At 38.6% G+C, this 12,800-nt stretch overlaps 1 protein-coding gene across 4 annotated transcripts in view; it reads left to right on the top strand.

The window, feature by feature from the left end:
* VCAN (versican) overlaps positions 1–12,800 on the top strand; it is a 105,497-nt gene that overhangs the window by 3,142 nt on the left and 89,555 nt on the right. For all 4 annotated transcript variants that reach the window (XM_005883614.2, XM_005883613.2, XM_014531207.1 and 1 more), the window contains exon 2: positions 9,345–9,420. In XM_005883614.2, the coding sequence (XP_005883676.1) occupies positions 9,351–9,420 (70 nt within the window). In that variant the 5' untranslated portion in view covers positions 9,345–9,350. The remainder of the gene's footprint in view (positions 1–9,344; positions 9,421–12,800) is intronic.

The following is a 12,800-nucleotide window of genomic DNA, read 5'->3' as shown; positions in this document are numbered from 1 at the left end:
CGTGGTGGGAGCTCCGCGTCTGCGCCCCCAGCCCTAAGGTTGTTGGCAGCTGAGCTGTAGGGAGCCCGACTCCTATCCAGACGGCGCTAAACACTCCTATTGAAAGACTGGCTTTTTTTTTTTCTTGTTTCTTTGGAGCGGTAGGAGGAGTTTTTGCTTTGCGACTGGGAAGAAGGAAAGACCTACTCCAAGCAAACTCTTTTGTACTTGGCAGAAAAATGAGACTCTCCTGTATTAAATACGTTGGGGTCGGTTTAAAGACCACTTTTTGTCGTTGCTACAAGGATAACCACTGTCACACAGAGTTCGTCTGGAATAACAAGCAATTGCCATTTTTTGACAGAACTTACAGAATTCCATGAGCGCAGATACTTTGGGGCTGAGCGGGTGTAGGGGCGGTCTCTGGGCATCAGGGGCCTTAGCCTGTGCGCCCGTCCGTAGTGGGAGCTGAGCGCATATTTATGAAATGACTGAACTAGTGACTTGAGGGAATGTGGCGCAGATGAGACGCTGCCACTTAGAGCTGTATTTTAATCTCTCCTGTTTCTTTGCAGGGTTTTAATGATCTCTTCAATCTCACATGCTGACATCTAATTAACGCTCTTTCTCTTTTTGACTCCTAAAAGCTGTGACGTAGATTATTTTAAGTACTGCTTGGCAATTATGCCAAATCTATCCTGCAAATATTCATATAAAGTATGTGGTGAGTTTAATATAAAAATAGGAAGGCACCCATGGAAGCTACAATGAGTTTGCTGAGATAAGATCGGTCCCCAGTTTGGGCAATGTGTAACTTGGAATGTCAGCATATCAAGCAGAAGGCATCAGAGACTGACTTCTAGTTCTGAGCTCTAAGGAAAGAAAGGAATATTTTACAATTGCATATGTCTGTCTTGACTAATTAATACTGCAAAGGGTCCCAGTGGATTCCAAAGTGATTGAGCAATTACTTCCTCCAGCAGGAAGTCCACAGTCCTTAATCTTCTTTGTGGGTGGTGGGAAGAGGGATGAGAGTCAAGATAATCCTTAAGAATTTATGTAAAAATTCAAAGTTATTGTTTTTCCTTAGTAGATTAAAAAGAAATAAAAAGCTATTCCTACATTATATTTCTGGCTTTTAAAAAATGAAGTTTGAAAAGAATCCTCCTAGATTTACATATGTTTACAGATGTAGATTTCTTTTTCTCTATGCTTACAAACTGGAGAGGAATGCTTCTAATATCCTAAGATATCTATATCTGCACCCTTGTAAATTCTTTTTGGAAAAGACCTAAAGAGCTAAATTAAGGCTGAATATAATTGATATTAAAGACAGTCATTGTTTTCTCTTTCCTCACATTTTATGCTTAAGTACTTCATGGTTAATGATTGGTCACTAATTGAGCATCAGAGCCTTTGAGAACACAAAGATCAACCAAGGCTGTCTCCCAACAGTTGTAAAACTAAGCTCTCCTTTCCTAGTGGGGTTTAAACATGTGTGTTGACCTTATTCATGGGCAAACATACCTAGACACTGTATGTAAAATGGGATTTTACCCTGTGACTGAGCAGAACTTTTCAGGACACATGGTTCATTTGAGGGAAAGAATGAATGACTGTAGTAGGCTATTATTTCACCACCCACCTAGAGAAACCAGTTTGGACTCACAAACCCTCATTGTTGGGGGTTACTAGCTCTGGTCTAGGAAAACATGCTGATTGTTGCATAGGTCTGTACTTTACCAGAAAACACAAGGCCCATACTCTTTCTGGTTTGGAATCAGAACAAGGGGATGTAGAGATTAATGACTTGGCTGAGCTCCACTTCCACTTCAATGAGTGAATTTTTGCCAGTTTCCTCTGGTAGCCTAGACTTGGTAAATTACATATATATGCATATGTTCTCCAGGATATATTTTTTTTTACTTTGCTAAGTTCTTATCACTTAATATGCCAGAAGTGGTTATATTTCAGTGGTTAGTGAAAATTACCTTTGTTTAATATGTTTGTCAATTATGTTTCCTGAAATTCCTCTGGACAGCTCTACAGCTCTATCAGCTATATTTTTAAGAGGTCCTTATGTCTATAAAAATGAGATTACATCACATAATAAATACATATATAATATGTTAGTTTCAATCTTTTTATTATTAAACTAGAGGCCCGGTGCATGAAATTTGTGCATGGGGTGGGAGGTCGCCTCAGCCCAGCCTACACCCTCTCCAATCTGGGACATCCATCTCACAATCCAGGACCGCTGGCTCCTAACCTCTCGCCTGCCTGCCTGATCGCCCCTAATGGCCCCCCCCTGCTAGCCTGATCACCCCTAACTATCTCTGCCTGCCAGCCTGATCACCCGTAACTGCCCCCCCTTCTGGCCTAGTCGCCCCTAACTGACCCCCGCCAGCCTGGTCACCCCTAACTGCCCCCTCCTGCCAGCCTGGTCGCCCCTCACTGCCCCCTCCCCTTCCGGCCTAGTCGCCACACACAGTCTGCTGTTCAGTCGTTTGGTCACCCCTCCCTGCCCCTCCTGCTGGCCTGGTCGCCCCATGCAGCCTGCTGTTCAGTCGTTGCATGAGGGTGTCCTGACTAATTTGCATATTACCCTTTTATTAGTATAGATCACTGAGTTGATATTACCTCTGGTCTAGTGGGATGAGCAGTAGACTGAGAAAACCAGATTAAGACAGAATTTCTAGACCTTTAGTGTCAGAATCAATTAAGTGAATATACAGTTATAAACATTAAAAGGATGAATACCTGTGGAAAGGCTTTTGCAAAAGGAAAACTATACAAATAAGTGGTGTTACTATAGTATGTATGTGGGACTCAGATTGATCTGATTTTATAACTTTAATAATGACAGTATTCCATAAATTGTGTATTTCCTACTAAATATATAAAATGAGTTAGATAGAGGTATATTGTTTTAAGAACTGTCAAGTTTCATTGAACAGAAGACAGATTCCAGAAATACACTGAAATGGACATGAAAATTAAGTGGAAAAGTATTATTCAATAAATGGTATGGGGACAATTGATCAGTTCACTCAAAGTCTGAGTCAATTTCTACCTCATTTCTTATTCTAAAATAAAGTTAAGATGGATCAAATATGAAACGTGCAGAATTACATTTAAAGAAAAGAACCAGAGGAAATCATGGGATTTTTAAAATAATAAGCTAGGAGTGGATAAACCTGTTCTAAACAAAAGATAAAACCCAGAAGCAATTCTAAAAAGAATTGACAAGTCTGACTAAATAACAAATTATTTACATTAAAACAAATAGCACATTTGGAAACTATCTGTAACATAAAGGCAATTATGTATGGGCAATTGGAAGAAACAGAAATATGCATAAATGTTTTTTAATCATGAGAAATTGCTCAGCTTCATTCATAAACAGCAATTAAAACAACAATGATATGCTACATTTTTCATCAGTCAGAGCAGTAACAATAAAAAGTTTGATGGAAGTTTGTGTTGACCAGGTTGTGGGACAATTGGATCTCATACAGTACTGTGGCAATGTAAATAGGGTCATCTTTTTAGAAAATAATGTGGTAATAGCTATCAAATTTTGAAAAAAAAATGCATATAACCTTTGACCCAGCAATTCCTCTTCTAGATATTATCATATAGATATTGGAACAAATGTCACCCAAGATAAATGGACAAGGTTGCCCTTTGCAGTACTTTTTCTAATAACAAAAAGTTGGAAACACCTTAAAGGATCATCATGGAATTGGTGAAACAAAAGATGCTACATTTATCTAATGAAACACTATGTAGCTGAAAATAACATAGAAAGACTATATTTGCTGACTGCAAGATACACTGAATATTAAGTAAAGGAAGTAATATACCAAATAGTATATGTAAACACAAACACCAAAGACTGCTCTCCTGGAGCTTATATTAAGGTGGGGAGAGAAAGGCAATTTCCAAATACATACCTAAAAATGTTGATAAAGGGCAATGATGAAACTCAAGCAAAGGAAACGGGATAGAAAGTGCTGTATGTTTTCCATAGACTGATGAAAAAGTTCTCCAGGCAGAGAACAGAGCAGTCCTAAGGGGCAATGACATGAAAAGGCTTAGCGAAGTCCAGGTTCAGGAATCCAGTCACAGGTTAGTGATAAATTCACATGGCGACATTACTCCTGTGAAGTAAATTCATGAGAGTTCATGTTTAAACCATGAGCGAGTTCTCTCTGTATTACGACAATTCCTCCTGCAAGAAAGCACCAGGATCAATGTAATAGGCAATGCTCATTACATCCACTTTGTAGCTGAGGTGTCCTAGCCCAGTGGCCGGCAAACTCATTAGTCAACAGAGCCAAATATCAACAGTACGATTGAAATTTCTTTTGAGAGCCAAATTTTTTAAACTTAAACTATATAGGTAGGTACATTGTTATTAACTTCATTAGGGTACTCCTAAGCTGGCCTTTGCTAAAAACGTCCTCAATCTGATTGAGGTACGTTCGCTGAGGTTGACCCCTTCCAACTCTCCCATCCACACTCGTCTTGTATACTTGTTTCGTCTATCTCTTTTCATTCTTCCTCTCTATATGTCCAAACTATCTCAACATGCCTTTCTCAATCCTCGACACTACATCTTCTTTCACTCCACAACGTTCCCTAAAATTAACTTAATAAACTTTACTTAAAGTTTTAAGTCAACTTCGCACTGTAAGTGCGCGCCCGCACGTGGTATTTTGTGGAAGAGCCACACTCAAGGGGCCAAAGAGCAGCATGTGGCTCTCGAGCCTCGGTTTGTCGACCACTGTCCTAGACAGTTGGTTGTCTGAGGTAACTAATTCAAAGACCGGAAGACAAAACCACTATTTGTGTCCTTAAGTCACCCTTTGCTCAGTGAGGCTTCCCCAAGATCAAGGGAGAATATTAAAAGTCTGTTTGCTAGAACTTTGGCTCTCTCTTTCTCTGAGGCAGCCCATTCCTGGAGTGACCTTTATTCTCTCTGCAGTCATTTCTCATGGATAGGAGTCTGGTTGACCTTGTCTCTTGTGTCTCCCTGGCAATTAAACAGCCACAGTCAGCTGTGTCTTGATTGTTCAAAGACTTTCTCCTCTTCTCGTTGACTTTACTGGAGTAGAATGCTAAATATAGGCACGGGTTCTCCTATCTCCCAGGTCTTTCTATGTAGACAGACTCGTTATCACTAATAGATTATGCTTACAAGCCTGACAGGAAGAGCAGAGAAATAGAAATGGGGGGTTGAGTGGTGCTGAAAAACCAAAACAAAAAAGAAGTTTCTCACTTAGTAGGATCAAGAAGGGAAATAGTGTGCTTTAATAACCATGCACTTGGACATAGCCTTAAGAAAATTAGAGAAATGAATGAATGTCCATGGTCTCAGGCAACTAAGTTCAGTAAACCACTCTGAGATATTTACTAAAGAGATAATGACCATCCTTTAGATCACGGGGTTGTAAATTTGGGTGCCTACAAGGAACAGGCATGTAGTAGAAATGGATGAGAAGCCCAATGGGGTCAGTGATAACCTTGAGCACACAGAGCCAAGGTGATAAGGTTGCTGATTGCTTAGAGCTAGTGACTGGCCAGCTGGAAGATGAACCTACAGTTGCTAGATCTGAATTTTTTTTTTTAAAGTCAGAGATGTGAGACTTAGTATGAAAACTCAAAGTTTTACATGTTGGCAACTTATTTAAACATAATTTTACAAATATAGTTAAAATGTGACCAATGTATCTCTCCCTTATATTTTCAATATACTGGCTTCATTCCTTATCCTTGTCTTAAGGGCAATTTTAAGGCAAGTGGTGAGAATACTTGTTACTTTAAGGATGAAGTATGGTACATGGAGTTAGGCTTTGAGTATCTGTCTTGGAGGAGATGAGGATGCAGGAGATCCATTCCTGGGGCAGGATCACATCTCTACTCTGGGTTTGTTATGAGATCCAATAGTCTAGATGTTGACAAACATCAGATATTATTGTGTCATGGTGAATAACCAACTAGACTGATTTAAATCTACTTCAGGTATTAATTAGCCTACTTGCCCATATTCATAAGGGATTATTGGCACTTTGCTGCTTAAAAGTGTGTTTCTGAATAGAATATGGAAGCATTAGTTATGCATTTGGTTGGTGTATGAATCTCCTTCAGGGGTCTACTCTAAACCTGGCACTGTGGAACTATTGTGGGGATTAGTAAATTGAATATGGTACTAGCCCTGCCTGCCAGAGCTAGGTCTACAGAGGAGATAAAACATGTTTACAAGTACTGATTCAAAGCACATAGGATAATTCATTGTAAGCACAGAATTGCACACATCTCCTATAGTAGTAACCCAGGTTATAATGATCAAATATAAGAGCTTCAACTACTTTTCGTTTTACTATTAGTAATATGAAACCAGGAAAAGAACACCTGAGAAAGACTGAATAAGTAAGTTCAATAACAAATATTGAGTACTGAATACACCGTGTATCACTGAGCTATATGTCATATGCATTATTTTATCAACTCTTACAATCACTCCAATAATTACTACTTTTTAAAAAATGCATTTTTATTTATTTCAGAGAGGAAGGGAGAGGCAGAGAGAGATAGCAACATCAATGATGAGAATCATTGATTGGCTGCTTCCTGTAGGCCCCCTACTGGTATTGAGCCCACAACCCGCGCATGTGCCCTTAAGGGGAATTGAAACTGGGACCCTTCCGTTGCTCTATCCACTGAGCCAAGCTGGCTAGGGCAATTAAGTACTACTTTTGACAATTAATTAGCTACTAAAAATGAAAGAATTAGTAATTTACCTAAAATCACAGAGTATAAGTACAGGATTCAGAACTTGAATTCAGGGCTACTTGACCGTGGAGTCCAGATTTTTAACAATATGCTTATAAACATTTCCGGGGGAAGGGGGGGGGGAGCCACAGAAAAAAACTAAGAACAATTTTTCTTTCAGGATGATAGGATATTATTGTTTATAAGTACATTTATAGAAAGTTTTCTTATTTGGATTCAGTTAATATTCATAGAATGCATTTTCTTTGATAGCGTTTTATGATATAATTTAAAATTTCATTTTTATGGAAACTTTTAACTATACAGCAGTGGTTCTCAACCTTTCTAATGCTGCGACCCTTTAATACAGTTCCTCATGTTGTGGTGACCTCCAATTTCATTGTTACAAATTGAACATAATTAAAGCATAGTGATTAATCACAAAAACAATATGTAATTATATATGTGTCTTCCGATGGTTTTAGGCGACCCCTGTGAAAGGGTCGTTCGACCCCCAAAGGGGTCGCGACCCACAGGTTGAGAACCGCTGCTATAGAGTGTGTGAAATTGATATCTTTATTTTTACCTGAAATATTGTAATGGCATTGAGATATAGATGTATACTTTCTGTTTGCTGTGTTATCTTATAATAATTCCAGAAATGTAGAAATCTAATTTCCCAGTTAGTGTTAAACACTGTTTATTAGCATATCCCAGCAATTATATGCTAAATTATAAATTTAATAGTCAAGGTTCCTTTAAGATTATCAACTGTTCATTGTGAGTTGTCAAATGGCCTGAAAAATACACATGTAATGTGTTAAGTTAAAAAATGCTCTTTAGGAAATATCTGGAATCTTATAATTTTGTTTTCACACTTATTTCAAGATATATAAAATAAAGCAATCAAATGGAGAATAACATCCAGGAAAAATAAATAGCTGGCATAAATTATGAGATCGAAACTGAGCTTAAATTGGACTTGGATTCTTATAGCATTTGGTTGTTTTCAATCTAGGTTTCCTAAATAATACAGATTTTAGATATTTTGTAAGGAAAGTGTTAGGAAATTATTTAGGACACCAACTCAAATATGTGTCAGTAAGATGCCTTCAGCTACAAGTAACAAAATTCCCTGATTTTACTGGGCTTAAATAAGAAAGGAATTTATTATCTCATATAAAAGAAAGTTCAAAGGAATGGCTCACTCTAGGCTTAAGCTCTGTTTCCCCTGAGTCTTTCTGAGCTTCACCCCCTGAGGCTATCTTACACACTCAGGGATGAAAGATGGCTACCACAGCTTGAGAAGAATTATCCTATCATGATAATGTGCAGTGAAGAAAAGCAGCCATCTTTTCTTTTTGTTCTCTTAAGATGAATATACCTTTCCCAGGAGCACCTGCTCAAACCCCTGCAGAGATCTCACATTTCATTGGCCAAAATCGCATTATACATTTAGTTCAAAACTGATCACTGGTGACAGGAATTGGATTTCCTTAGGACAGTCAGGATCACCCCTTGGCTGGGGTTTGACCCAGGGTCCTCTAAAATATATGTCGGTGTGAAGGAGGGTAGATACTAGAATGGAAGCAGAGTATGGTTGGAAAGGAGAAAGAGGAATGGCTACTTGTAGCCTACTGACATTGCCTACTATAGAATAGTCTAAATGTGGCTGAGAAGGGCATGACTGTGGAGATCAAATAATCTTCAAAATCCTTCAGAGATTGGCTCTTTGATTTCTAGATGGTCTCCAACACTAGTACTTACCCTCCTCATAATTACAGCTTCTTAGAAATTTGAGCTGGAAGAGACCATTTGAGTCTGTTTGTTAAAACGACTTCCCCAAAGTCACACAGTAAATTAATGGCAAAGCAAGAGCAGGTTTCTTGACTCAGAACAGGGTGTTTCCTTTCGTTCGTTACCCTTCTGACTTTAGAATTATTAGAATGGCTTTAAAAGTCCTGGCAAGCACTGCTTTTTTTTTTTTGGTAATTAACAGTTCCTCATAATACAGTTGTTTTGTTTGTGCAGCTTCCTAGAAACTAAATTGAGTCTGTTCTTTAAAGAAACCTGCTGAAGTCTTTAATCTCTGTTTTGATATCATGTGCATGAACCACCAGGCTTCTTCTTACCTCACATTTGATGCAAATCCTCTTTCAACATCTCTCCCTATTGCTTCCCTATCTTCTCTCACTCCATCTATGACCAATTTCCTATTTCCAAGCAGACTTTGTGGTCAACCCTCTCTCTTGTGCCAGTTCCTAGCCACTAGGAAGAAGGCTGTGGTCCTGACTGTTCTTCCTACAGCCTATCCAGTTGTGGTTGTCCCACACATTCATGTTGTATGTCCCCCAAATTGGGTTCTGGGATTATTTTGGTAACTACTGCATTGGGAGAGAGTCAAACTAATCATTAAAGTGCTGGGACAGCCTCTCCGATTATAATTTCTCTCCTGATTTTACAATCCAAAAGGAGCTGCTTCTTTTACTTTGATTACATATACACGTAGTGTACAAATACCATGTGATTTATGGCCCACCATAAGCCTGAATGCTTATGATTTACTTTGTATTTTTCTTCATTTTCAGGACAAGATGTTGATTAATATAAAGAGCATCTTATGGATGTGCTCTACCTTAATAGCAACCCATGCACTACGTAAAGGTGAGTGTCTGGTAACAATTTCCTTGTTGCTAAGCAAAATAAAAATTTGAGTATTAGGGCATGAAATGGTAATATGGAATCACTAGAATAAAGGATGATTTTTTTTATCTATTCAGTGCTGAAAATGTTTAGTTAAAATATTATTAGGCTGAAAAATTGTTTTCAATCAATCAATCAATCAATCAAAACAAAATAATGAACAAGATGCCAAAAGAAACAGGAGGGCTTTCAGTAACTTCCCAGATTACTTCCAGACTGTGCAAAAAGGCTCCTACAGCCATCCTTTGGTATCACAGGAGATTGGTTCCAGGACCCTCCACAGATACCAAAATCTGAGAATGTTCAATTCACTTATATGTCACTAGACGCCCAGTGAATGAAAATTCGTGCACTTGGGGGGGCGTCCCTCAGCCTGGCCTGTACCCTCTCCCAGTCCAGGACCCCTTGGGGGACGTTCGACTGATTGCTTAGGCCTGCTCCCTGGGGGATCAGGCCTAAGCTGGCAGTCAGACATCCCTCTGTCAGCCCAGAGGCCCTTGGGGGATATTCGACTAATGGCTTAGCGGCCTAAGCCGTTAGTCGGACATCCTTAGTGCTGCCATGGAGGCGGGAGAGGCTCCCACCACCACTTCTGCTGCGCTGGCCAGCCATGAGCCGGCTTCTGGCTGAGTGGCGCTCCCCCTGAGGAAGCACACTGATCACCAGGGGGCAGCTCCTGCATTGAGTGTCTGCCCCCTGGTGGTCAGTGTGTGTCATAGTGACCGGTTATCTCCGGTCATCCCACCATTAAGGTCAATTTGTATATTATCCTATCCTTTTATTATATAGGATGGCATAATATTTGCATATAACCTATGTACATCCTCCCATATACTTTAAATCATGTATAGATTATTTATAATGCCTAATATAATATAATGTGAATGCTGTGTAAATAGTTGTACTGTATGGTTTAGGGAATAATGACAAGGAAAAAAAGTCTGTACATGTTCAGTATAGAGGCCACCATCTAAATTTAACCACATAGTACACATCAGCAACAACATAAGATTTAAAAATTTTCAATTTTCAGTAGGTTGAGTCTGTGGATGCAGAACCTACAGTTACAGAGGGCCAACTATATATGTCATTGGGCAATTTTTCCATCTTCTTCAATATTACTCAAAGACTTTCCTACTTAAAAAAAAAAGAAAAGAAAGAAAGACTATAAAACTCTCAGGAGACTAGATTTTGAGAAAATCCAAGAAAATAAAAAGAAGACTGAGAGCCAAGTATTTGCCCCTACCTCCCTTTCTTCTCTCTCTCTCTCTCTCTCTCTCTCTCTCCCTCCTGCCCTCCCTCCCTCCCTCCCTCTCTCCCTCTCTCCTGCCTTCCCTCTATAACTGGGTAAGTTCACATGCACTTTTTTTCTTAGCTTTAAATTACATATCCACCAAATGAATGTTTTATAATTCCAAATTTGTGGACTATGGTCCATGAAGAATGTTACTGCCTTGAACTTCAGTGATCTACTCCTGTCTAGTGTACCTCTCCAGAGTCAACTTCCACTTTTTTCTCAACTCATTCTACACTTCAGACTCTCTGAACTAATCTATAATTCCATCACACTTTCATATTACATGTCTTTTCACAAGTAATTTTTTCTGCTTGGTAGTCCATTCTCTTGTTCTTTACAGTTCTACTTCAACTCATTCTTCAAGATTCAAAGTTTAAGTATCACTCCATCCATCCATCCATCCATCCATCCACCTATTTATTCATCCATCCACACCATCCATTCACATACAGTATATCTATCACTGTATTATATACTTTACTCCAAAAATAAGGGGTTTTATTAATAAAACTATGATCATAATTAAGAGATGCAATTAGTTGAGGCTAATTTCAGAAGAATTTAACTTTTTATATGAGAGGCAAAGTTGAAAACATAAAATCTGCATAAAACAGATTTACCAAGTTTATATTTAGGCACACAGCAGTACCTAGTTGTGAGTCAACACAAGTACTTACATCTTGAGTTTTTTTCTGTTTATTCTTAGGCCTTCAAAAAGTCAATAACTAACATTAAGGAACATCTTGTATACGGGTTATTGGCTTTATTTTAATACACAAAGAGCTCTTTGCTTTAACAATACCAATTATATTGATTATCTAGCACTGATCTAGTTATTTGAATATTCTTCTAATATTAATAAACGGAGTCATGCATAGTCATGAGTAAATAAATGTGCCACGCCAGCACAGCCAGGTTCGGTGAGCCTGAGAGGGGGCAGTGAAGGATTAAGAAAAGACAGACAAGAGAATAAAGCTGGGTCTGGGTGGGACGCTGCCCTCTCTGATGGAGAGACAGCGCTGCCTGCAAGCTGAGTCTTTATTTCAGTGGTTCTCAACCTTGGCTGCACATTGGAATCACCTGGGAATCTTTTTAAAATCCTGATTTCTGGGCCTCATCCTCCGGAAATTCTGTTTCTTTGTTTTGGGGTGGGGCCACAACATTAGTAGCAAAGAAACAGAATTTCTGGAGGATGAGGTCCAGAAATCAGGATTTTAAAAAGATTCCCAGGTGATTCTAATGTGCAGCCAAGGTTGAGAACCACTGCTTTATTTTATATCCAGATTCCACGAGGCAAAGTAAGGGCGTGGTCAAGATGTTTACAACATTCTCGTGGGTTTCGAATCTATTCAATTACATGCACCTGATCAAGCTTTGTTTACTTGCTGCATCTCAGGCAGCCTGTATCACTTAGCCACCTGGGAGCCGCTCTCCACAAATAAATGAACAAGAGAATAATGTTTATCACCTGAGAAAGATAAATTCCTATACTCTCAATCTGACATGTTTTTGGCCAAGGTCTCTGTGTTTATATGTGTGTTTGATCAAATGATGTAGATGGAATTCACATCAGCCTTCTTCTACAAATTTACTAACAGAGAATGAAAGGTAATTGGTTATTCATTATTTATTTATTTCTCTCTTACTGTATTCATTCAGATCACTAACCATCTGGTGGGAACAGTGAACTTTTTTTTAGCATTCATTTTATTACTTGGATTGTCAGAATTTTAGACAAGTTCTTGCAGGTAGCAATTTTCTTTTTTTAAACAGGAATAGTCTATAAACATTATCCTCTGAACTACTTAATTTCTTTCTTAAAATATTTAGATTTAGTGAACTTAGTTTTTGTGACCCAGTACATTAAGACCCAAGATTTCATACACAAAAGAGCTGACCACACAGCTTTTTGTTAATCCTGGATTCTATATGGAATATATATTTATATCTAACTAACCAAAGCTTTTAATTTTCTTGTACCTATAAACATCCAGGACAATACATAGCCCTTGGAAAGTTTTCCTTTTGACATCATTTTGTTTCA

The sequence above is a fragment of the Myotis brandtii genome, unplaced genomic scaffold (assembly GCF_000412655.1).
Source record: "Myotis brandtii unplaced genomic scaffold, ASM41265v1 scaffold794, whole genome shotgun sequence".
NCBI classification, from domain to species: domain Eukaryota; kingdom Metazoa; phylum Chordata; class Mammalia; order Chiroptera; family Vespertilionidae; genus Myotis; species Myotis brandtii.
Note: the sequence above shows the minus strand (reverse complement) of the source record. Positions and strands in the feature narration are given on the sequence as shown.